General features: G+C 39.9%; 1 protein-coding gene across 2 annotated transcripts in view; it reads right to left on the bottom strand.

The window, feature by feature from the left end:
* LOC146005037 (choline transporter-like protein 1) overlaps window positions 1-26,732 on the bottom strand; it is a 136,627-nt gene that overhangs the window by 61,677 nt on the left and 48,218 nt on the right. Inside the window, exons 1-2 of one of the 2 annotated variants that reach the window (XM_083144177.1) lie at window positions 26,312-26,418; window positions 19,120-19,211 (exon numbers count right to left, since the gene is read on the bottom strand). In XM_083144177.1, coding sequence (XP_083000303.1) covers window positions 19,120-19,140 — 21 coding nt within the window. In that variant the 5' untranslated portion in view covers window positions 19,141-19,211; window positions 26,312-26,418. Of the gene's footprint in view, window positions 1-19,119; window positions 19,212-26,311; window positions 26,419-26,732 lie in introns of those variants that run through there. The other variant, XM_083144178.1, reaches the window with a different exon arrangement.

Raw genomic sequence — 26,732 nt, forward strand, 5'->3', positions numbered from 1 at the left:
CACCATCGTAAGTGGCATAGCTTCTTCTCTCACTCAAAATGCCGATGAGGACGTATTCAAGAACTCAGAAAATCTGCTGCAGAACAAGCGGGAGCTATGCCACATGGTTGTAGTTCACATGATAGATGACAGATGGTAGGAGAAGACTGAAAATGGCAAAAAATAAAATTTTCAAGATTTGTGGCATAGCTCCCTCTCTCACTAAACCCCTCAATTGTTTGGAGGAAAGGATAAAGTGAGGTTTATCTTTCCCGACTGAACTTTCATCAATGCTTTTGCCCCCCCCTAATCAGAAGGTCTGCACACGCCTATGGCTGCCACATGTGTTGAGGAAGTCATACAGTACAGTACCTGGATGAAGGAGGCTTGTGTCTGTTATTCCAGTTTAAGCCGATTAGTAACTGCAGTTCCGTAGTGAGGAGTGGGCTAGGGGGCAGAAGCCTAGGGCACCATGCATAGAGGGCCGTCATTTAAAGTCAGAATATGCGATGAAGATATTTATACTTGGCAGCACTTGTTCCCATTGAAGATTTTCAAGTGATGAAGTGACCCCTTTGAAGGGTCACCACGTGAAAATTTCATTATTTTAATGTTATTTATTTTAATTATTATTTTTAACGTTTATTGTCTTCTTTAACTTATAGGCTTATACTCTTGTAACGCACTGCTGGTATTTTCTGTTTCCCAAAGCAGTTGCACTATTATGTTTTTCAAGATGTTCTTCAGACACTAGGCCATAAGTGAAATATTCTTAAATACGCTAAACTTTTTTTAAAACGGAAATGCAAACTACGAATTTTTAAATATAACATATTATTTGTAATGAGTTTTTATTTTTTTCTCGAAGAAAATATCGTACTCACATTCAATGTCGGTGCTTAGTACTGTGGGGAGTGGGGGGGGGGAGTAGGCAGGTAGTTAGGTTAGACCCTTGTTTCAACGAAGCACAAAACATTTCTACTTTAGAATTTCCATAATATTCATTACAGATTAGGTAAAATGTACCCATAGTATTACTTAATTTATTCTGAAAACAGTTCTTCTTGTGCTAGTGTTTAATGTGTGAATAAACGAGTGACTCATTTTTGAACAAATCACATTGCATTAAGTATTTCTTGATATTAAGGCGCACATTCTACAAGGGTTGGGGAGTAAGTCATGGCAACACAGTATTAACTCGACACTCGAAGGATGTATTAAAAATTTGTTATATACAACTGAAAGAGTATCCATTATGGATATTTTGTTGGTAGGAATCATGAAAGGAAACCCAAGCAACTCTGTGACATACACATGTATTAATGTACAAGTTACAAAAACCTGGCTGACCCTGTGACATCATACATATGTGCAGATGTAAAAAAAACTTGTCTGATTATGAGAAACCTTCGAAATAATCTCCCGCATTGTCCACAGCACGCTGCCATCGACGTGGAAGAGTTCCTGCAGCGACATCTACGACGTGCAGTTAGGGAGAAGCGTCCAGATCTACTGCATAATGCAATCTACTCCACGATAATTCAAGGCCACATAAGGCAGATAGTGTACGGGACCTACTGCGCAGCGTGCTGTGGACAATGCGGGAGATTATTTCGAAGGTTTGTCATAATCAGACAAGTTTTTGTAACATCTGCACATGTGTATGTCACAGGGTCAGCCAGGTTTTTGTAACTTGTACATTAATACATGTGTATGTCACAGGGTTGATTGGGTTTCCTTTCATGATTCCTACCAACAAAATATCCATAATGTATACCCTTTCAGTTGTATATAACACATTTTTAATACATCCTTCGATTGTCGAATTATTACTGTGTTGCCATGACTTACTCCCCAATCCTCGTATTAGTTTTTTGCGTAGCAATGCTGTTGAACTCTCGTTGGGTTTATTTTTACACAACGACGTAGCGTACTCGAAACTACAGGAGACATAATAAAAATCGTTTAATAGGACTCCCTTATTCAGCAGCAAAATTTTTGCAAATCATATCCCCCCAGCTGACCCATTGTCACCATGTTAAATCATAGAAGCATTCCCCCAGCTAACCCAACAGATGCAGGATTTCAAAAACCGTATAACGCCGCCACTGTTTCTGTCGGTATATATTAATATTATTATTGTAGTATTAACGTTACCAACCCGATTAACCAAAAGTGGTAGAAAAGATACACAAATAAGAAGTTATCGACCTGTATTCATGATCCGATTTTGAGTGGCGACACATTTCAATTTCAAATAGATCCAACTTTTTTCTAATTCTTTTGCAGGGATTCCGTTTTATGTCGTTCCAACGTTTTTTGCTCACTTTTCATAAAACTTAGTCATCGCTTTTTGGAACATATGCCTTGTGAGTCCCGGCTAAGTCCGCCAGTGGTTGAAGGTACTCTTCAAACTTCTTATACAATTCAAAAACAGGATATTTCTTACAACGTATTTCGTTCCTACAACGGTGTTATTAAGCTCACGCTTGTCGTCATCCTGTTTACATAGTCAGCAACGTAAAATGTAGACAATCGTTCTTTACTACGTGTCGATGTACAGTCGCCGTCAATAAAAATGGGACACCTAGATCCTGAAATACTCTCTTCTCTGCACGGCGTTATATGTGTTGTCCAATTCTAGAGCAGTAAGTAGATTTTAATAACAATTTTTAATGCAAACATAACATAACACACATAACGCCTTGCAGGGAAGCGAGTGTTTAAGGATATAAGTCGTTTTTATTGTCGGTGACTGTAAAATTGAAGTCCTGATTCGAACGTCACTTTACTTCAAAGAAAGTTCCGTGTGTTTCAGGCGTACACAACCAACCGTAACGTCCGCGTGGAGCCCCGTAAATCCTCCCCTCAAAACTTCCCACCAACAGCGTCAGTTTAAGGAACTGGCAGCTTATATCAAGTCCGCGTGGAGTAAATAAGATGTTGCCACTTCAGTTTCTTTACAGATTTCTTAACGTGAGGATGCGGTTGCGTTATCCATGCTAGGTTACAATGTGGAGATCTTAATAGTACTATAACGTCGCAGTGAATGAATGTATGTCTATACACTGCGGATAAAAATGACAACAGCTATTTTCATAAAAACTGGCGTTCGAATCAGGACTTGAACTATACATATCTGCTTCCCAATAGTTACTTTTTACACGATTTTCTCTGCCCCGGTGGAAATCAAGAACACAACAAACTTGCTTACTTAACCAAAACTGGTCAGTTGACAAGAGCTGTAAAGTGAAGGGTCTAAGTCTGTAGTTGCGAGCGTAAAACTACATCAACTTTGTGGTTGCATGTTTCAGGGCTTCCTGCAACCTTCACTAAATACATTCTTCGCGTGATGTTGCTCCGTTCGATCGATCGAAAATGTTTTCAAGTCTACCACACTTTCCCCCGTCCCCTTTGTTATTGTGGTCATCTGACTTTCCCCGTGACGCAAGGTGGTGTCCAGGTCAATATTTCTTTCTTTACCTTGCATTAGACCCAATGACTCATTTAACCTCTTGCAAGGGAATCAGTGAGAACGTGAGAAAATCTTTATTGCAAGTTGGCCGTGGATGAAGAGATGAAGGGACCAGGGGCGTGCCCACAAACGAATTCGGGGGTTTGAGAGGGTCACAGGGCCCGGATTTTGATGAGCTAAAAATTTTTGAAAAATGACCTTTAAAATTATAACAAAAATCCTGTAAAATGACCTAAAATCTTTGAAAAATGACCCAAAAATTCGTACAAAACTCAATCTGTTTATTGAAAATAGTATATACAGGGTGTCATTTTAATGGCGCCCACGGACCACAGATTCGTATAGAGGACATCTAAGGAAACAACTTTTCTCAGTAACATTTTTCTCCTTGGTGCATCATTTCGGCGCTACAGCCGTTCAAGAAAGACCGTTTTGCCGCCTGGATGCTGGCAACCCAACACAACATTTGATCGTATCTGTGATGTCATTTCCTGCACCGAAACAGCGCACGGCAGGGTTGCAAGGAACACACAAATTTTGTGAAAATTGACAAACTACCAACCACATGATTAGGTGTAAACCGAAGCGAGAAACGCGTCCAGTAGACCGAACATCAAAGCCTACAACTCAGAAGATCAGAAGTCATCTCAGGGGAAGGGGGAAGTGAACCAACGATATGAGAATGGTAAAAATACGTATTCAAAGTGAAGTGTCAATATCGGATTTTGTCTTAGCCTACATATCAAATATCAACAACAATACATTTTATTGGACTTACAGCTTACATGTGGCTGTTTAGGCCCAGTTACATGTCAAATATTTGTAAATCTCGTTGCAAGTTTGATGTCTACAGGTTTGTGTCCAGATGCCTTGTGATACTTTTGTGCTAATAACGGAAGTATCCTAGGTTCACGTTGTTACATTACGGCTAAAACACGTACAACCACAGTAACAATCTAATGATGAATCAATAGCGAATATACTGCCCCGTTAACAGTTGCAAACTATTATATGTGTATCCGGTGCATAGATAAACACAGTCGTCGGAGAGCTTGTATTACTACTACTTATATCCCTGTATTTTCAACCATTTTTGCCACTTGCCTCATAATGCCCTGAATATACATTATATTATGTGTTGCTTACCTTTGGAATTTTGAGTTCTTTCATTTCTATTTTGTCATATGTTCAGTGTGTCACAGACAACTAGTATCAGAAGGACAAAGTGGATAAGACTAAATTGTAGATGCCAACTTGGTTATTACATTTGCAAATATTTTACATGTAAGCTGAGACAAAATTCGATATGACCACTTCCACTTGAATTCTATTTTCTTTCTACCATTTTTCGTATCGTTTGTTTACTTCCTGTTAGGTTACAGAACGTGTTTTCTCGTTTTGTTTTACGGTACATAATGTGGCTGATTGTAGCTATGTCATTTTGCACAGAATATGAGTGTTCCTGGCAACCCTGGAACGCATCGCTTCACGACGGGATATGACGCCACAAATGCAATCAAATGTTGTGTTGGGTTGCCAGCATCCAGGCGGCAAAACGGTCTTTTTTGAACGGCTGTAGCTTCGAATCGACGCACCAAGGAGAAAAATGTTACTGAGAAAAGTTGTTTGTTTTGATGTCCTCTATACGTTACCGTTGTCCGTGGGCGCCATTAAAATGACACCCTGTATATATATATATATATTCCAAGACAAACAATTTAACAATTGCTTCTTCACCTTGGTGTTGTACGGATTGTGAATAAGAAACTCGACAATGTTGCATTTCGCGAATTTCAGACAGGCTTTGTTGCGCTGGTAGTTAAACCCAGAGTAAGTACCGCAAGATAACATTCAGACAAAACCGAAATTGTTGAACTTCTTATGTTTCAGCATGAAATGACACAATTTTTTTAAAAAAAAATACCTAAAAATGACGCAAAATTTTAGAAAATGACCTAAAAATGACGCAAAATTTTAAAAAAATTAACTACAAATGATGCACAATTTTAAAAAATGACCGAAAAATAAAAAAAATGGTAAAAAATGACCCAAAAAAAATTACATTTCTTCAACCTGAGGAGGGTTTTCAGGATTTCTGTACTAGTTAGCAATCAATGTCTACGTTGCACCAGTTAAAAGATGAAATGTCAACAAAATCCGGGCCCTTCATATTATATGACTGTCTTTTCCAAGCGATGTTCGATATTTAGGAACTTTTAATGGGACTTCCCCGATGGTGTAGAGGCAACGTCGACGCTTTGTGACAAGAGGTCCTACGGTTCAATACCCGGTTTTTGAATCCTATTCTAAACCGTAGATCCAGTCGCGCTAAGCCTACCTGTGTATAAAATCGTAACTTACCCTACGGTATGTGGGATCGAACTTGGATAATCTAGCTTATTCATCATTCATCCCCAACTAATGGCAAACTCACTGTTCATGGATAACTTGGTGGTAAAGTGCGAGAGGTAACAAATACACATATATGAATGGCAACACACAACTCCTGAGTTTTAAATCCCTAAAGACTGGATCAACATGACTAATGAAAAGGTATACCTGGTGGTTGCAGCGAGTAATTTTAATTTTTATATATTTATAATGTTATTATATATATTCATAATTTTATATGTATTTATATTCGGGCTGAGCCGATGTCGATGTATCGGTATCGGAAAGTATCGATTGTATTTTGTTCACTTGTACCGGCCCTTTCGCAGGATCCACAAAATTCGACGTGATACTTTCGAGGTGGTATAATCAATAATTATCATGCAAGATTTGAAGTTTCCATTTGTTCGGCAACAATATTGTACAGAATTGTGTTTCTTGTGTTACGTAAGAAGTACTTTAATGTTCATATTCAACTGTTGAATATTTTGAAGGAAACCTCTGATAAATCGATGCTTCTAATTGGGCTCACCTAATAATAATAATCAGTATTTTGAACAATTTTGTTAAAATTTTCAAGCATTGGTGTCGGTATCAGTTGAAACACGACTTAACAACAGTGCACTAAATATCGCAACTGTGACAATAGACAATTAGTCCCAGCGCCCACACCACAACAACAGGGAAGATAACTAGCACTGCACTTGTATACGATAAGTTATATTTTAAACTGAATTTGGATTGGTGGTAAGGTTAGTAAATTAGGTTAAAAATATCCCCAAAAGAAAATATTTTTCTTTGCCTAACATGGACATTTTGTCTGTTGCTGTACGACACGGGACAGTAAGACCTTGCCTATTGTTTGCATGTTGTTGCTCTCTAACGGCGTAAAAAATAATTAAGATCCCAGCGTTTCCTGCCGGTCCGTCGTGAAGTCTTCTTTCCTGCGTGCGCCTGGTGGGTGACCTTGGTTTGTTGCACAGTCTCTGCAAGGAAGAGTTGGCTTAGGCGCGAGGATAGGAACAAAGGCGTTGACCCTCGCTCCAATACTCCTCGCTGTAGAGATCAGGGCGTTGCTTCGGCGCTGCAACGCCGACCTGTTCGTCTACTCATATACTGTGAAATCTCGCAGGTTGCTTCCTTCTTTTAACGGATCATTTTAAAGCAATCAAGGGTAAAATTATTTGTTTGCGTTCATATTATAATAGGAGAGCAAAGAAAAAAATACTAACAAAAAGCATGACATTTCATGGTAAAAATATCCGGTCGTTGTGCAACACTGCAACAATATCAGTAACCACGGCCGTAGGCAGGAAAAAGTTTCGGGGGGGGGTTCATTCATAATTGTTCCCATGGGCGTCGCCAGAAATTTGAATAATAGAAATAATAACAGTAATTGTACAATAATTATTAAAATTTCATAATAATAAAACAATTTTATTCCATAATAATACTAATAATTATTATTATTATATTATTGTTATATCCTTGAGGGTGGCTTACTCAATCCAGCACAAGTTTCTTTTCGTTTTTTTACGTTTCATACAGTGTGTACTGAAATGCACAATTATTATACTTCGTCATTAAACTTTAGACACCTTCAAGAAAAAGCTTTAAAAGTTAGATGGAAATTTTAGTCATAAAGTTTTTGTTGTTTAACTTTAAAATTACATTTTTGGAATTTTGAAAAGTGTGGAACCAGTTATTATTTTTTAAAACTTAGCCTGGTGCATGGATTGTAACCTCAATCGCGAACGTAATGCGCTAAGAAACTGGAGATCCTAGGTTTGAACTCCTATCAAGGGGGGGATTTTCAACTTTATCGGACAGGAAATTTAAAAGATGGAAAGGGAATTTTGGGACAATCATAAGGGAATCTTCAGTCTATATTCCTTGTGACCCAGGAACAACACTGGAAAGATGACAGCAGAAGTGAAAATGGAGGGGTCGCGGGTTGGTTACGATTCTGAAAAAAAATTGAAAATTTGTTACAGATTTAGGTTTCTGAACTTCCATTAATCCAACATGTCAGAAGTTTCTGGGGGGTTTGAACCCTAGAAACCCCCCCTCTAAATACGGCCATGTCAGTAACCGCCCCTGGCTGAAGTTCTATGAAGACTCATTATGGTCGTGACTGTACTATAGTGTCTGACTTGCAACTCGCTCAACACGTCCTTGCCCAAATCGTGCTTCTTAATCTTTGTTCATCCTGTCTCGATGATAGCTCTAAACTGACTGACCAATGACCTCCCTGCCCCCAGACATTTAAACCGATCGAATTTACTAAATAATTCCGGATCAGGTACCTGTAATCTCTTCCTTGATTGGAATTGTTTACACCTGTTTACAACGATGGCGATCAAGGAAGCTTGGCAAAGTCTGACAAGGCATTCCTCAAATGCTTCTACATATTTTTCCTGTCTGGAAAAGTGATGGTCAGGCCACAGATATAACTTGATTAGTACAAATAATAATGACAATAATAATTATTGTTATTTTACCATATTAACTATTATAAGTTATTAAAAATATACCAATTTGAATCCAAATTTATGGTTATTATTACATTAATTTAGAAACTTTGCTACTCGATCCACCGTATCAGCCTGGGCGTATTTAAGGGGGGGTTCAACGGGTCCAACCCCGTCTTTTTTGGTTCAGCAAAATTACCAGATTACCTGTTCTATCCGCTTGTTCATAAAAATTTCTTCGGACTTATTTTATTCTCCTAAATTAGAGACGTACAGGACGGGATACGGATGGGAAGTAAATTACGTAATTCCACACACCAGATGGGACTGCAGAGACCAAATGTCTGCAATTTCCTGATAGTTTCGGAATTTCTGCGATAAGAAACTGCATTGGGACTGCATCTCGAGTCTTCTTAAAGGAATTTGGTTTTTAAAAACGCAGTGCAAGAAAACCTGAGAGAAACCGTAACATTCTGAAGTTGTTTGACACAAGATGGACAGAAAATTTTCAGTACTAAGTAGTATGACTTGTGGAATTGTATTCACTAATTATAGAAACTTTACGTTTCTCTGAACACAGTCAACACATTGCAAAATTGCAACAACTTATTCCAAAAATGTGAAATGGCTATCCCTCATTCATTGGAACAGTGTGTCAAAATGTTGGATGGCCTGGTTGATAGATTTGATTTTGATAGCCTGATCATACCTAGGCCTGCTATACGAACCAGATTTTCCGGGACAATCACGAAATGATATAATTTGTCCTAGTGTCCCGAATAGTTTCTTCGAGATGCACAATTGTCCTGGGTTGATTGATTTGCTTTATTTTACTTCGCTTCTTTTGCCACTTTTGGCTAATTTGCGAAGATGGGGATGAGTGATGATATGATGAAATTGATGAATGGACACTCTCAAGCATCCATTCCCAGGCCAGGATTCGAACCCGGGACCCCTGACATCGTAGCACAATGTGCTAACCACTCTGCCACGGGGGCCGGCACTAATGTTCTGAATTCGTGTGGGAAAGAAGAAATGATTAAGACTATAGTACTTTCCTGAGCTTTATTTATATTTAAATGCGTAATATTAAAATGCTCATTTTACTAAACAATCTAACTACATTGGACCGCTCCCTCTCGATAATACAAGAGTTATCGAGTCACAAGAAGATGCTGCAAAGATATTTGACTTCACGATAACGCCGCCATCTGCTAGCAGCACTGACCTTCAGTTGCAAATCTCTTCCATTGCATAGTAAGCTGTTTACTGTAAACAGTCAGTGCTTGGCTGCCCGCACTGTTGTCCGCAGTTCTCAAATAAAGTTTAGACATTGTGAGATAGCAGCTTAGTTCAGTTATGGAAGGAAAAGGAATTGCAAGATACACTTCGAAGTGGATTTCTGTTTTTTCTTTAAGAAGTGTAAAGAATATGATAATGTATATGTACATACCCCCCCCTCACTCCCCAACAAGCTTTCGGTCAGCAGTGTCCTGGATTTTCACTTATGAAATATAGCAACCCTCATCATATCAAAAGTTGAACATCCCCCTTACGTGAACTATATATACGCCCATGCGTATCAGTGAATATCTAATACAATTTTTGTCCATTATTTTTCTTATATTTTGTACAGTTAGTGTACTGAAAATCATAGTTATTGTATTTTGTTATTAACTTTTACACAATCGTTAAAAAAATGGTTTAACAGTTAGTGGTCAATTTTACTCATAAAGTTTATATTCTGTGACCTCTCACAAGGAAAACTATAAGTTTTGGAAGCTGTGGATCCATTTATTCTCTTGATTAAATGGTAGAATATAAAATGATAACCTGCTCCTCCATTATACACTAAACCTTTTTCGAAGTAATGCAGTTTTTACTGTGGTTATAACTTTATTTTTGTTATTAACAATTATATATTTGTAGGATTTCGGGGGGCTTCAGCCCCTTAGCCATCTCAATGGCTACGTGTCTGCATTTTCCCACCTTTGGATATTCAACTAGAATACTAAATAATTAAGTGTTCAGTAAGGTCATTACATTAATTAATGTATTTCTGTTATTAACTATCAAAATAATAAGCTTTTTCCTGTATTTCTAATTTGAAATTAACAATACCATTCTCCAAGAAGGGTTGACTGGCCGGTTGGAACTCCCCTCGTGACGTAAATGCCTAGGGCCTATGAAAATGTGAAACTAAATTGAAAAGAAAATAATATAATAAATACAGGGTGGTCATAAAATCTGGGACCAATGGCGGTATTTCTATTTCTCATTGCAGGTGAGCTATGACACTGACGAAAGACGATCGAATGTGGAAGGAGCGTGCAATGTGGGCACCGCGGTCACCTGATCTCAACCCCATGAATTACATTATGAGGATCTGGATCATCTCCGGGAAAAGCTAACCACTGCAACAGCTGCTCTAGGTCCTCATATTTTGAAGACAATTGAAATAAACATGCTGAAACGTTAGATGAAGTGTGTTCAGATTGTTGGATAACATCCGGAGAACATTTTGCATTACTATCGGGTTACAACTATGGATATCCGAGTTTGGACTAATTAAAAATTAACCAGTAGACCTACGTAAAAACGAGTTATACCAGAATTTAACTTATTTAGTGGTTTTTTATCAATTTCATTAAACAACTTTTTCATAATATTGGGTAGTCCCACAAATATGTATTTATTTATTAACGCCTTGTTATAAATGGCGGAGTTAAGGCCGTACAAAGCCCTTTCTTCCACTCAACCATACACATAAAATTATACATTATTATATTATACACAATACATTAAGTCATTTCACATAGGCCCACATAGTGGGGGAATTGCGACCACCTAAGGGAGATTTTAAAAATCTCAAAAACTGTACGCAACGAAACAAAAAGAAAATGTGGGCCTGAAAAAGCAATGCTTATAGTACCTAGTCTTACCATAAATACTGTCCCAAAATTGTAAGTAAATAGACACAAAATGGTGAGAGATATTGTAATATCAGAATAACATGAGATGCATGGATGCATTATGAACCAAAATCACAAATAATTATTCGAAATGGCCACCTTTAGCACTGACACACTTCTGAAGTCCTCGTGGCCACTCATCAATGGAATTACGCAACACATCAAGTGGAAACTCCGCAGCTGCCTTCTGAAGAGACCGCTTTAAACTGTCAATATTGGGATGTCTCTTCTTGCAAGCCATCTCCTGAAGCTTGGACCACAATTTGTAGTCCGAAGGGTTTAAGTCTGGACTGGCAGAGGGCCAATCTGACGTGGAAATGAAGTCAGGAACATTTGCCTCCAACCACTGCTGGGTGGTGCGTTCTTTGTGTGCTGGGGCTGAGTCCTGCTGGAAGCTCCAGTTCTCTCCATGGAAGATGGTGTCGGTAAGATTCTTGCATAGTGTCTCAAGCACTGTCTGCTGGTACACTTTGGCTGATGTTTTTACCCCTTTTTCACAGAAATGGAGCGTGTCTTCATAGCAAATGTTCCAGACTTCATTTCCACTTCAGATTGGCCTTCTGCAAGTCCGGACTTATACCCTTTGGACTACAAATTGTGGTCCAAGCTTCAGGAGATGGCTTGGAAGAAGAGACATCCCAATATTGAAAGTTTAAAGCGGTCGGTCTCTTCAGAAGGCAGCTGCGGAGTTTCCACTTGATGTGTTGCGTAATTCCATTGATGAGTGGCCACGAAGACTTCAGAAGTGTGTCAGTGCTAAAGGTGGCCATTTCGAATAATTATTTGTGATTTTGGTTCATAATGCATCCATGCATCTCATGTTATTCTGATATTACAATATCTCTCACCATTTTGTGTCTATTTACTTACAACTTTGGGACAGTATTTATGGTAAGACTATGTACATCTCTGCGTATCACTTTGCTCCCTGTCGTTAATAGTTATATCTGTAAACGTCAAAAAGTAACAATGTGCGTGTGAGCGCAATTGCCCTATTGGTAGGGTAATGGCATCATAAAATCATCCTAACAGAAAATCAATACCATTTTTGTATTATACAGAAATTATATCTTTAAGTACTTATATTTATTAATATGCAGATACAAATTAAATTGAGCACAATTTTGCAGAAAAATGAACACATGGGACGCTTATTATGAGAAACGTGTTTGCACCCTTCATGTTCCCATCACAAACAGCGTGAGCGTCATTACCCGATAGGCGCCATATTATGTTATTTGTTTCTCGTCTCATGAAGAACCTCAAATGTTTACTTTATAATAATTAAGAAATAAACACGAGATACTATTATTATATCTGTAATATTTTCAAGACTCTAGCTTAAACGTTCCGTCTACTTACCTTGCACTTTTTTCCTTCCCAATTTTATAACAAAATATGACGAATTCGTTTTTCGCACCCTGCTTCTTAAAAGTCAGCTCCACATGTGTCGCCTTTTGTTTGGTGCCTCGTAGTACTGGGTTCTAGATGTCAGCACAGGTTGCTCTTCAATAACACCCTCCGTAACGACTACAGAGGGGTGAGCGCCATTGCCCGCTGAGCGCCATTCCCCCACCTTCCCCTACTCATACACACAAGTCTTAACGCCATGAATATAACACACAAAATACAAAATATATAATACACAAAATACGATATATATGGAATGCAAATTTAAAATTGTATATAAGTAATTACAAAGTATTTTAAGAATTCATGCACTTGCATATGCCCTTTAGTTTGCTTGACAGGGGAAGATCTAACGACTACTCTGAAGAGAGTGGCGAACACGTCTGCTAAAGGAAGCGACGGAGCTTACTGTTCTAGTGCTTTCTGGCAACTGGTTCTACAGCCTTACAGCGGATACGGAGAAAGAGTTGGAGTACTTTGATCTGTGGACGGGGATAGAGAGAGATGAGGATCTGCGTGATCTGGTGTCGCGATCGTGAAATTCGTGAAGAAATTGGAAGCGAGAGAGGAGATAGGAAGGTGACTTGAAGTTGAGAACTTTGTAAAGTAAGACCAGAGTGTGCAGCGTTCGTCTTTCTTGCATGCGTAGACATCCCAGTTTGAGAAAATAAGATGAAAGGTGGTCCCAATATTATAAATTAAAAATGTATCGTACGCAGGCATTTTGAACACACTGCAGACGTCTAGCGGACTTACCTGTTAAGCCGGAATATATATAACGTCACAATAATCTAAATGACATAAAACTAGGGACTGACATAGTTTGGCCTTAATAGAGGTGGGGAGGAACTTGCCCATACGTCTTATAGAATACGGAGATGCGAAGGCTTTTCTACACGCTGAACTTGTGTGATGTGACCATGATAAATTTCTGTCTAATACAATTCCCAGATCTTTAACAGTTTGGTTAAATGTGAGTCGAATCTACAAGAATGGAAGGCAGAATGTTAAGATCTACGTAACGTTTCAGTTTATCGGAAGCAATCAAAATTGTTTGTGTTTTATTAGGGTTAATATACATGCCATTATCTAGCGACCAGTTAACCATCCTCTCTATCTCTTCATTCACCTTGGAAATACCATCGCCTAACATTACGGGGGTGGAGAATAGTATAACTGGAGGTCATCGGCATACAGATGATAACGGAAGTGTTTTAAGATATTTGGCAGGTCATTGATGTACTGGGTGAGTCTGTTAAGAGAGGCCCCGTGGAAAATGAGCTCCTTGCATGTAGGCAACCCTGGTACACCGAGAACGGCGGGGTAGAGAACAGTCCAGGATATCGGTGCCAAGCAGTTTCGACAACATGACAGAGGGGGATTGAAAAGAAAGTGTCCAGTAGTGACCTTGAGGCAGGCAGCGTGCAGGTCAGTTGAGTGCAGTTGAGTGGCGAGGAAAGTTTTGTGTGTGTGGTTCGGTGCGTCAGCATGGTGCAGCAGGATACGGTGCAGCAGCGTATCTTTCTTGTCGAGACATGCACGCCTCGGTTCTTAGAAACAGCGTGCAGATTTGTTTACGACGGAGTTCGCGGTGAATGGAGTTCCAGCGAAGGCCCCAACCAAATCAGTAATGCAAAAACTGATTGCAAAATGGCGGGAAACCGGCCAAAAGTGCGTCCAAAGACTGTCCGCACTGAGGCAAAGGTGGGAGACGCAGCGCAGCTAATGATCCACAGTCCACGAAAATCATCTCGCCGTTTGGCACAACAGTTGCAGGTATCCCAGTCAACCTATATGCGGATCCTGAAGCAGGACTTGAACTTGCACGCATTTAAAGTTACCGTGATGCATCAGGTGCAGGATGTGGACAAGGCAGCTCGCGTGCAGTTTTGTGGGTGGTTTCTGTCCAATATTGATCCGGAGGTGCTGCAGGATGGTTACTTTTTCATTTCCGATGAAGCATGGCTCCATTTGTCAGGCTACATAAACTCACAGAACACGTGACACTGGTCAGGTGACAATCCACACGTGTTCATGGAGGTTCGTTCCACTGCACGCCCAGAAACTCGGTGTCTGGTGCGCCGTGTCGTCACGCCGCATCATCCCAGTGTTCTTTCATGAGACTGAATTCGGCTCGTTACATCAGTAACATATTCAACGTGTTTGTTGAACAACTGACTGAGGATGAGCGAAGAAACGCTTACTTTCAGCAGAATGGAGCCATGGTGCATACAGCATATTCAACGATCACGCGCATTGAGACAGTGTTCCTCACCCTGTGATTTCTTCTTGTGGGGAGCTCTAAAGGGACAGGTGTATAGCAACAACCCTCACACACTCGAAGAACTCCATCCCGCAGGATGTCCTCGCCCGTCCTTTTCAGAACATGTGGTATCGTCCGCACACGTGTCTCGAGGTCAACGGAGGACATTTCCAGCACCTCCTCTAGGTGGGTTGTTGTCATACTGTACTGTATTTACAGAAGAGATGTTTCATTCATTTACGTTTATGTCAAGTTGTCTGAACTGCTTGGCACATACAGTATGTAACATTGTTATTCGTACACATAGAATTTCCGAGGAAAAAATGTCATATCTACTAGTAAATATAATAATTTTCATATATACCTGGAAATTAATGTTAATGAATGTTTCACCAACAAATGTCAATAAAAATGTATGTTCAAAGTGTATAAACAGAGCATGTAATTTGTGTGAAAAGAGAAAAACACGCTGTTTCATGCAACATTCTTATTCGTACAGGCAAGAGTTTCAATCTTCCTCGCATAGAACGCCACCGCTATTCGGGCGATTTCGTGCAGTTTGCAACTTCGTAACAAGTTTGAACATGCAGGCGCGCTCCCCGTCAAACGGAATGCTGGCGTAGGTATTGTTGTAGGCCTATCGTCTATCTATCAGCGTGTTCGAATCGAAATGGGCAAGGTAAAGGAACTTAGTTCCAATCTGAAGGATGTTATTATAAATTTGGCCATTAGAGGTTATTCGTTATGAAAAATTGGACAAACAGTCAATACATCACACTCCAGCCTACATAGTAAACAAATTTAGAGAGGAAGGTTCAACACAGAATGTACCGAGAATACCAAAAGAGAGACGGTTGAATAAACGTGATGAACGCTTTATTTTAAAAAGAGTGCGAGAAAATCTCCGACTAAGTGTTCCTCAGTTACGACCGTTAGTAGGAAATGTTGCTGGCAAGATGATGTCCGATCACACTGTCCGACGTGCCTTGTGGAAGCATGGATATCATGCCAGAATACCACGAAAGAGGCCGTATGTAAATAAGGTGAATCGCAGGAATAGACTTTCATTCGCGAAAGAACACATACACAAGGACCAGGAATTTTGGGATAGTGTCATATGGTCAGACGAGTCCAAGATTAATATATACGGGTCAGATGGGATAAATAGGGTCTGGAGAAAATCAAATAAAGACAATGATCACATTAACACAGTTCCAACAGTTAAACACGGTGGTGGGTCATTAATGATTTGGGGCTGTATGTCGTCCAAAGGTGTTGGTACCATCCAGTTTATTGATGGTATCATGGATTCATATGTCTATTTGGACATATTGAAAAACAATGTAAAGCAGAGTGACCAAAAAATGGACATGCCGCCTATCTACAGATTCCAACAAGACAATGACAGTAAGCATAAGGCGCGAGTTAACATGAATTGGCTAATATGGAATGTGCTCAAACTACTACAAACACCAGCTCAAAGTCCAGACTTAAATCCCTTTGAGCATTTATGGGCAATTTTGAAGAGGCGAGTCCATGAAGCAGGCGTCAAGTCCAAACAAGAGTCGAGTGGAATAAAATAAGCTCTGAAACATGTCGGAAACTGGTTAATTCTATGAAGAACAGGTGTCAAGCAGTAATTAAAGCCAAAGGATACGCATCAAAGTATTAGAAATGTCAGTCAATTTGCTCTGAATATACCTTTTTCTTTTATATTATTAAGTGTACGAATAGAAAAGTTGTACAAAAAATGGCATGTTTCTCTTTCAGTTTCATTTAATTTATTATTGTCATTGGTTATACAGAATTTGGGTAAGATTTTATGTTCCTAATGATATTAATTATTGAATTGTAAAGAAACAATTTCAAAAGAGTGTATTTCCTTTCAGATATTAAAGCATTTTCTTTGAAAATCCGTGTGTACGAATAAGAATGTTACATACTGTATATCCTGGACTGTTCTCTACCCCGCTCTTCTCTTCGGTGTACCAGGGTTGCCTACATGCAAGGAGCACATTTTCCACGGGCCTCTTTTAACAGACTCGCCCAATATAAAGAAAATAATAAAGGGCCGAGTGCACTTCCTTGCGAAATGCCACAAGCGATCTCTGATAGCGCCGAGCACTTGCCATCATAAACCACCCTTTGTTTACGTCCAGTTAAGTAGCATTTGACCCAGTCGGTTGCAGAGGTGGTGAAATTAAAAAATACGATTTTAGCTTGGAAATGAGAATATCATGGTCGATTGACTGGAAAGCTTTCGTGAAGTCCAATAAAACTAAAACTGTCGCCTGTCTGCAGTCCATCGCTTGTCTGACGTCCTCAGTTATGTGAGTCATGGTGGTGCTAGTGCTGTGATTAGGTCTAAATACGATCGTGGTATTGTTTTCAAGTTCGTTGCAGCTGTTTTTAAAATCCATTGTAATTGTTAACTCACATTGCGAAACCCACTATATATAGGTTTTTATTCAACAGACTAAATATCTGTGTTGAACGTGATAACACGACACGTTCTGTCACTAGCGCGATGTGCGTTAAAACGCAGATAGTACGGGCTGTCACTGCGAGCAATACTAAAAAAAGGTTGTTTCACGAAATTGATAAGAATCTTTTATGGGCCGATTTAAAAAATCTAAAAATTAAGAGTTGTGTTTAAAACCTATCTAGCTGCACTATATTTAGATTTCATCACGATCGGACCACAAGTTAGTTCTTTTTTTGAACTTCAGAGAACAGTCGTTTGGAAAACACCAAGAAACGCAAACTCTTTTCATACTCACGACGATAAAAAAAAACGAAGGCATACACGAATAGAAATGTGGTTACCATAACTTAACGCAGAATTGAATAAGATCAATTCTGATATAACTCGTTTTTACGTAGGTCTACTGGTTATTTTTTTTTTAATCCGAATAGTAGTGAGTGCTATTTCATCAGTTCTCTCATTGGTGCCGGACTTTATGGTCACCCTGTAGGTTATTGTTAGAAGAAAAATCACATAAACCTAAGGAGGGAATTAATGTGCATTAGCACTAATAAAAACCCATTTGGTGAACCTTATTAACATATCCTTATACGAGGCTTGTCCGGAAAGTAAAGATACAAACCAAAAATAAGATATAAAATTAATGTATTGCTTACAACTAAGGTTACAGTTGATACACTGATACAGAGGCTATTTCTCCACATACGTGCCACCATTGTCCAAACATTTGTTCAGACGCGGAACAAGTTTTTGTATCCCTGAACCGTAGAAATCCGCCGCCTGCATCTGGAACCAAGTTGTGATTTCTTCCCTGACTTCATCGTCGTCGGCAAAGTGTTTTCCACCAAATTTTTTCTTGAGGTACAGGAACAGGTGGTAGTCGCTGGGTGTAAGGTCGGTGGCTGTATGGCGGATGATGAAGGACCTCCCATTGAAACTGTGCAAGCAGATCCTTGGTGACATTCGCTACATGGGGGCTGGCGTTGTCATGAATAAAGCGGATTCTGTGTTCGTCAGTCAAACGTTTTGGGACCCAGCGTCCACACAAGTTTCTGTGCCCTAACACACTCACAACTACATGAATAGTGGTTTTCGAACTGTCAGGAAACATCACACACAATTCTCGAATTGTCAAAAGCCTATTCGCACGCACCTCTGCTTCAATACGATTGCGAAGGTTGTCAGTGATCACGGACGGCCTCCCACTTCTCTCTTCATCATGAACATCACGTCGACCTTCTGCGAAGGGACGGCACCATTTCGCCACATTTTGACGATTCATTACGTTCCCGCACACAGTCACAATTTCTCGGTGGATCTCCGATGGACGCTTTCCTTGTGCCTGCAAAAACCTGATCGCGGCGCGCACTTCGCAGTTGGCGGGATTCCGTATCGCCGCTGCCATTTCCAACGCGTGTTCCTCGCACAAGACTCAGCGCAGCACTGACGACTCACTCCCAATCCTCGTCGTATGGATCACGGTTACTGCTAGTGTTGCCAAATTTGGTACACATTTTTTTTCCCTAACGTGCAAATGTGTTTGTATCTTTACTTTCCGGACAAGCCTCGTATATGCCGTTTCATTTCGAAGTTCAGTTTTCAAATTCTCCCAAACGTTAAAAACATTTATACAGATTACTCCTAATGTAATATTTTAAATTAAATAAGCTTACCTGATCCTCAGCAGAGAGCATCGTTGTAACTTAAGAGATATAATGAGTCCAGCACTCCTCGATAAACTTCAGTCCTTCAGAGCATAATGGTCCTGTTTGTCAAAGAGAAAAACAAGGTAAATAGCGATTTGAATACAATTCTGTGTAATGTCACAATGTTCTGATATATAGGGTGACCCATATGTCAGTTGAGAAAATTGCATTGTCAATTTAAACAGGTTTTATTTTTCTTTCCGCAAACGTCAAGCCACAGAGACAACATATATTACAAAAAGATAGTTTTAAACACTAATAAAAGTATTCTAATAGCTCACGGGATGCTTCTCGTGTTGGTTTTGTTGGTGACTGCATGAACCTGCTTGAACGAGGAAGAACCAATCATTCAATGTATACAGGGAGACATGGGCGTAACTTGAAGCCTAATTTTGGAGGGGCAAAATCGAACCTGGGACTTAACTATGGGGGCGGGGGCAGAATTAAACTTGGAACTTAACTTGAGGTTGGAGGGGGGCAGGATCAAACTTGGGACTTAATTTCGGGGGTAGAATCAAACTTAGACTTAATTTTCGAGAGCTGAATCAAACTTGGGACTTAACTTTCGGTAGCAGATTAAAACTTGAGTCTTCGGGAGGCAGGATCGATAAGTTTTCCATCCCGTAAAAAGTCCAGAAGTATTTTGCTAAATTTACATTTGCCCAATCATAAAGATACTCTTCCATACATAATTTGCTGTTCAACCTGAAAATTTTTGGGGGGCAAATGCTCCCCCTTGCCCCCGCCAAGTTAAGACTATGCAGGGAAATGTCTCCTTTGTAAACATCTTACTTTAAAGTTTAAAAGAAGTGGCGTAAGAAGCACCTTCGGGAAAAATTAAAAGTGTAAGGGTGATTAGGTTCTTGCACAGGATAAACACAACACACTAAAAAGCAAGAATGAACTAAAAACTTGCTCACAGACAGTGGAAGAGACCAGCTTTTTGTAAAAACCTACAAAGATTTGTTAAAAGACTGTCGTCACCTCCCAACAGGGTTGACAAAACAGTTGAGAAGATAAAAAGTCTGCCCGCGGCACATTTAAGAATAATATGCCGAACGACATCACAGACATGACACATTGAAGGGTTCAGTCCTTGCAGAAAGTGGCCATGGGTGAGACGGCTGTGTCCAATACTCAGTCGAGTTAGAATACCTTCCGGGCGAAAGGGAGATAGGAAAGAGATGACAAGAAAAATAAAAGCGCAAGAGAAAAATGAAGAAAACAAGCAGAGATAGGGGGGAAGATTGAGAAAGAAAGGAAAAGGAAGACAAAGCATGAAAGGGGGAGATAAAGGCATATATAGAAGCAAGATAGAGAAATAGAGAGAGAAAGAGAGAGAGAAGGAAAAGATACAACAAAGATAGGATCGACTAAGAGAGAAGAACAAAATGAGACAAAAATCTAAGGAGAAAGTGTGGAAAGAAAGGAAAATACAAAGCATGAAAGGGGGAGATAAAGGCATGTACAGAAGAAAGATAGAGAAATAGAGAGAGAGAAGGAAAAGATACAACAATGATAGGATACAGAGAGAAAGAGTGCAGAACAAAATGAGAAAAAAATTGAGGAGAAAGTGTGGAAAAAGAAACGATCAGGAAGAGAGAGAAGGTAATCACGAACAAAGATATTGGGAAACTGTGAAATGAGGAAGAAAAGCTAGAAAGATGATTCAAGAAAAGAAAACCAGAGGACGTTATTGGAAGGACAAGGACCCCTTTGGCCTTCCGTGCGGGCGCCTCTGACTATAGCAATCTGTTATTGCCTGTGGTAAGTAGAGAACGCTGGCACGAAAGACGAATGCACTGCACGAACAATGAACTTTTAATCAATATCCCTCATTTACAGGTTCCAGTATTGATCAAACTGAATCTGAGTTTAAGAGCCCGCCTACTAATCGTCTCGTATAACTTCCCAAGTGTTGGCAACAGGTTAGAGGTCTGCACGGGCCTAAATTGTAAGGCCCGAGTCCGGCCCGGCCCGAGGAAAGGAAACCCGAACCCGACCCGAGTCCGATAATAAGTAAACATGAGCCCGGCCCGAGCCCGAAAACATAATTAAAATTACTTACCAATTCAGCATTTGAAAAAAAAAATGGGCACTGTTGTACTTCGTTAACTAGCTGTTATAAAAAAATGTATTCTCATTCTCGAAGTAAACCATAATTTCAATAATTAAAAATTATTTTTCGATGACAATATTCGCTAACAAAATAGCCACGAGGCCCGGGCCCGACCCGAGCCCGAGAAGTTCTGGTTATTTATGGCCCGAGTCCGGCCCGCGGGCCGGGCCGGGCCTAGGCCCGAGGGCCTGGCCCGAGCCCGTGCAGACCTCTACAACAGGTATTCTCGAAAGGGAATGCACTTTGGAAGTCAGTACAAGTGTTGCCAGGTAAAGGGATATTTTCTTCGGCGCAAGGAAATTAGGAAATTAAGGCATTTCAAGGGAAGGAGAAATTTCATGGAAAATCAGAGGCGTGTAACCGGTGATACCGCAGGTAACAGAAAAATGTAAAGAACTTAAAAAGTGCCTGTTTGGGGGCCCTGTTGCCGCTGCGGCCTACCGGATCAGCAAGTGTTGTCACATTGGATTTCCAGAAAAGAGCTAAATCCCGCCTAAAACGGGGATACTATTTCTCTGAAGCAACAAGAGCTAGACTGCAAAGCCAAAGCTGGATTTAGCTACAACTGAAACCGTTTACGTAATAGACGAAAAGATAAGTACTTGATGCGATTCGTGATTTGGACAAACCTTGCTCCAAAAAACTAAGTTGGCAACAGTAGAACGTACATCTGGATTTCCCTTCCACCGCTGGAGGGGAATTCTGTCGTCGCGCTCACCGCAGGAACGTCAAACTGACCCGAATGTGTGGTTCTTCTTTCCCTTTCCACCTCTTTGCAAAGAAACAGAGATGGTTGACAAGGCTCGACTACTATTCACTGGATTTTCGCGGTAACTCTCTCATGAGTGGTAGTTCTTTCTAGGAGCGATTGTGGCTAAATAAATCACTGAGCGGATTGCAAAAAAAGAGAAAAAGTCACGCCACGCCACTGTGGAAATAACATTACAGGGAAATCCTGAGACATTATTTATGAGAAGATTCTCTCGGACTATCGACCAGGTGAGCTGTGGAAAAGATTTCAAGCTTTCGAGGGCTAACGTCACTCTCATCTTCAGGGTAGAAGATGAGACTGAGGTTAGCAGCTCTCGAAAGCTTTGAATCTTTTCCACAACTCATCAGGTCGATAGCCCGTCATTCGTCCCCAGGAAAGCTCCAAGATTTACTTTGTTTATTCAATTTGTTTGGATATTGTATTATGGAACCTTGTTACATAATTTGTGTGGAATTTTTATTCTGGGATTTTAGTTAAATTTGAGTGGATTTTGCCGACATCCGTGCCGGAGTGAGCAGCAGAGCGTGGTCTCGGGTTCGAATTCCGGCCGCCTGGGCATGGAAGATCTTTGGGAGTGTCCCGTCACGTCCTCGTCGCCGCGATTCGCCAAAAGTGGCAGAAAAGCGACGCTAAATAACAAAAAACAAATCAAATTGCGTGGATTCTGTATTCTTGGATTTTGTTTATTTAGTTTCCGTCTATGTCAGTCGCGACAATGAATGATGGGTAGATGAAATCAACCTATCGTACCGGAGTGACACATGCCGCACGTGTCGCTCGAACTGGGACGCTTTCTCAATAGCTTCCATCGTGTCGCTCCGGTCTGTTTGTTGCGCATACGTAGATGTGTAGACTAGGTGGCACCCGTGTCGCTTGTCAGCTCGGTCTGAAAGCTGTTCAAGAATAAACACAATGACATTTCTTTGTGCTCCAGTAAGATACGAACCGACAACCTACGGAAGTGAGAACATGAGTCGTACAATCAAGGCGCCCAGGCACCAAAGCGGCAAATTCCTGAATTTAAGGTCTCCGGTTCGACTGTACCCAACCCCCTCCACCACTAGGATTTTATTTTCGGAGTGAGCTGGAATTGTAAAGGTGGATTTGACATAGCTCTTGTGTTATCTAGGGGGATAGCGGGATAGAATAACATATTTGATAATTCACATTATTAACATTCCTTTTAAAAGTTGAAAAATGGTAGTCTGAAAGGGGAAAGTCATTTTAGGGGAGGCTACACTCTCCACTTGGACTTTTCCTCATTTTAGGGGAGGCCCTATTTGGTCCTGTATCCGTAAAAATAAGTTGTAGGAAAAGATGGCAAAATGAGGGCTGCCTACTAAAAAAATACACGTAACACCTCCCTTTCGAAAATCCTTGGCACGCCACTGGCCAAGCGGCTTATTTCATCATTGGGCGATAGTTGGTCAGCGCATAGAGTCCCATCGCCGCTGTTTTCTACCTTTCGAAACCGGGACCCCCTTGATCTTCTTTTCAAGCCGCTCCTTAATACCCAAATTGGACCTCCCAAAGTGGATCGAACCCAGGACCGCTCGCACCAAAGCCTTGAGCACTAGCCATTAGGTTACGGAAGCCTCTTGAGAATATATGTACTACCATTGTAATTATTAATAATCATTACTATTTTCATGTGTTACGATTAGAAATGCCACTATTAATGTGGGAGAGTGATAGTGTGTAAAGAGAGTGAATATACAGAAGCTGACTGTTACACCAAATTGTATTTTTCTTAATAAAAATGGTCTACGGTTTTTAATAAATAAGTAATGAAATAGTTTGAATTTACTTCTCGTAAATAATGACTAGGTCTCGGAAGTTGAAGAAAAATCTTTTTTTTCCTAGCGTCCGAAGACGAGGCAAAACATAATACATGTTCATTTTGGGTCATTGTAGGCCAGAAAAAGGTGGGTTTCATTTGTCCTTTTTTGCCTTTTTCGGCGTTTTTTTGGCTTATGAGTCCTTTTTTAGGTCTTAACGGCTTTTTTTTTGCAACTTCACCTTCTTTCGACTACGTTTTTACTGCCCATTCTCAATTCGAATCATCATCAGTTCATCACCTCTTAAACATCCTTTCTGTAGTAAAGAAATAAAAAAAGGAATAAATAAATATATTTGAACCATCCCTGAAACGAGAGAAAATTATTTTTGGACGACTGAAGCAGGTACGGTACAAGGTCCTTTAACCGTAACTTGTCTGGAAGGTCGCGCTGTAAGTGGCAACTTTCTCTTGTTTTGAAGCTTTCCAGTGGCGTACGCAAGGGAGGGGTTACGGGGTTTAACCCCCCCCCCCTTGAGCTTGTGAAATATTATGAAAAATGCTGTGGAAAAAAAAATGAAATGGCCAATTTTTCACAGTCAAAGATCTGGGACAATAATATTACTATTACTACTTCTACTACTACTACTACTAATAATAATAATTTGAATTATTATTTCCATGCAGCATGGAGAAAAACACAGCATTCCAACCAAACACAGGCGTCTTTCAGAGTGATGCCTTGAAAATAATCACGAGTTTATGAGGTTAGGTTAGGGTAACTGATTTAAAAGAGAAAAAAAGTTGTTTTGTATCTCAGTTGCAACAATGTTCAATACACTGCCGTACGCAGGATTTTTTTCTGGAGGCGCTGGAATAGTAAATGTGGATAGCACATGGCTTCGTTTTGGAGGGCAGGATGCATAATAAAATATTTCGTATTTTTAGAGCTTTTCAGTCTATTAAAATTGTATTCAAAGACAAAAATGGTCATCGGGATTCACTTTAAAAGAGATTTCGCATTTACACATTTTGATTTTTTAAAGTTCTTAACGGATTTTTATTTGAAAATTCTGATTTTCTCAAAAATTTCGGTAGGGGCTGGAACACCATCGGCCACCCCTCTACGTACGCCAGTGTTCAACGAACATGTATTATTTTTTTGTGTGGGAACAATGAGAATTAACTAAATAAAGATATTGGAACGTTGTAAGAGGCTAATGTATAGACAAAGGCTAGGCGGACAAGAATACAGTCACCAATTCGCCTTCCCATTGTATTGTTTACCGCAGCACGTTTGAATGTATCTCTTTAAAATGTGTCACCTTGTTGACTAGACAATTATTCAAACGACAATAAGCTTAACTATTGTAAAATGTTTTGTTGGTAAGAACAGGGAGACAATCCAGATGTGAATTATCGGGGACATTTATGCGGGGAAAAATTCTAACCAATTCCGGGAGTCGAATCCGGATCTCCCGCGTGATCGTCACTTGTCAGACGCTCTATCGACCAGATTACTGCAGCTCCTTGGATGAGTTCCATACTTTGATTATTTCAATTTATTTTAATATATTTTCTTGTATTTATGGATCTTCTTCACCCTTGAAATGTCTCAGCTCGTTGACCAGACAATTATTTCGTAACAAAGAAACAAAAAAATACTCCTAGGATTTGATAAAAATCGAAGGACTAGAAAGTAATTTCGTTCTAATGTATTCATAAATACTATATTTATGTAGATCTCTACTACTTAATAGTAGTAGTAGTGGTATTAGTAGTATTATTAGTATTAATTTAGCTAATTAATTAATTATAAGTATTATTAATTAATTGTGATTATTATTATTTAATTAAAGTATAATAAAACAATGGTAATGTGAATTTGGAAGAAAGTTTTAGAAATAACACCCCCCTTGATGAAATCCTGCGTACGCCACTGAAGCTTTCAGTTTTTTCGCACTGTGTTTTCCATACCACCAGAATTTTGTATTTTTTTATTCATTAAATATGTAATTAAAACTGAAGTTATTAATTAATTTGGATCACATTTTTTTCCGTTGTCAGGTCTTTTTTTTTAACATTTTTAGGTATTTTTTTGGCAATTTATAGGTCTTCAACTTCCAAGCCCTCATGACACATATCAGAAAATGGAGAAATAAATATCTGAAGCCCCTCCCCCTGCCAGTTCCCTCTCCATTTTGTTCAATTGGAAAAATGTTAATGACTCATTTGGCGCCGCCTGGAAGTCTTGCGCTCTAGACAACACCCTAATGCTTCAGTGGTGCATGTACGGTAAAGAGAAGGGGTGTTTAGGGCCCTGACCAGCCATGTTATCATTATTTCTTGACCTAAAACTAGGTTGTCTACTTAAACAACGAGGGGATTGCACAACTAAACAAACACACAATATCCTGCTCTCGAAATGAAACCATAAGTTCAATTGTTATTGATATCATACCATATACTACAGTGCAATTAAGGAACGTACCTGATTATGTAACGTGACAGAAAGTGATTACGATGAGGTAGGTGGCAGCACTAGTGCACAAACAACCGTGACTGACGATCTGTTATTGTCGCGGCCAGGTTTCCGAATCGTAGGCTTCTGCGCAGTGGTCGAAGCGCCATGTTGTGACGTTGATCGATTCGCCCCTTCCCGCTCTTCGTATCGATCGGCGGGCGTTTCAAAACATCAACTTCGGCTAGAAAAAAAGTTTCTAAGAAAGCTATTGCACTCAGCGGCGGCGCCAGGATTCCACTAGGGGCGCTGAGGGGGTGCAGAATAAAATTTAGGGCTACGATGTTGAAAACAAAGGAGACATGTGCATGCTTTGGCTATTACATCAAATACCAGTCAACGATTAGTAGGCTTTTGTGAAAATATGCCAATGAATCTGAACACAACTAGT

This window comes from Lepisma saccharinum, chromosome 22 (genome assembly GCF_977018435.1).
Source record: "Lepisma saccharinum chromosome 22, izLepSacc3.1, whole genome shotgun sequence".
Lineage (NCBI taxonomy): Eukaryota > Metazoa > Arthropoda > Insecta > Zygentoma > Lepismatidae > Lepisma > Lepisma saccharinum.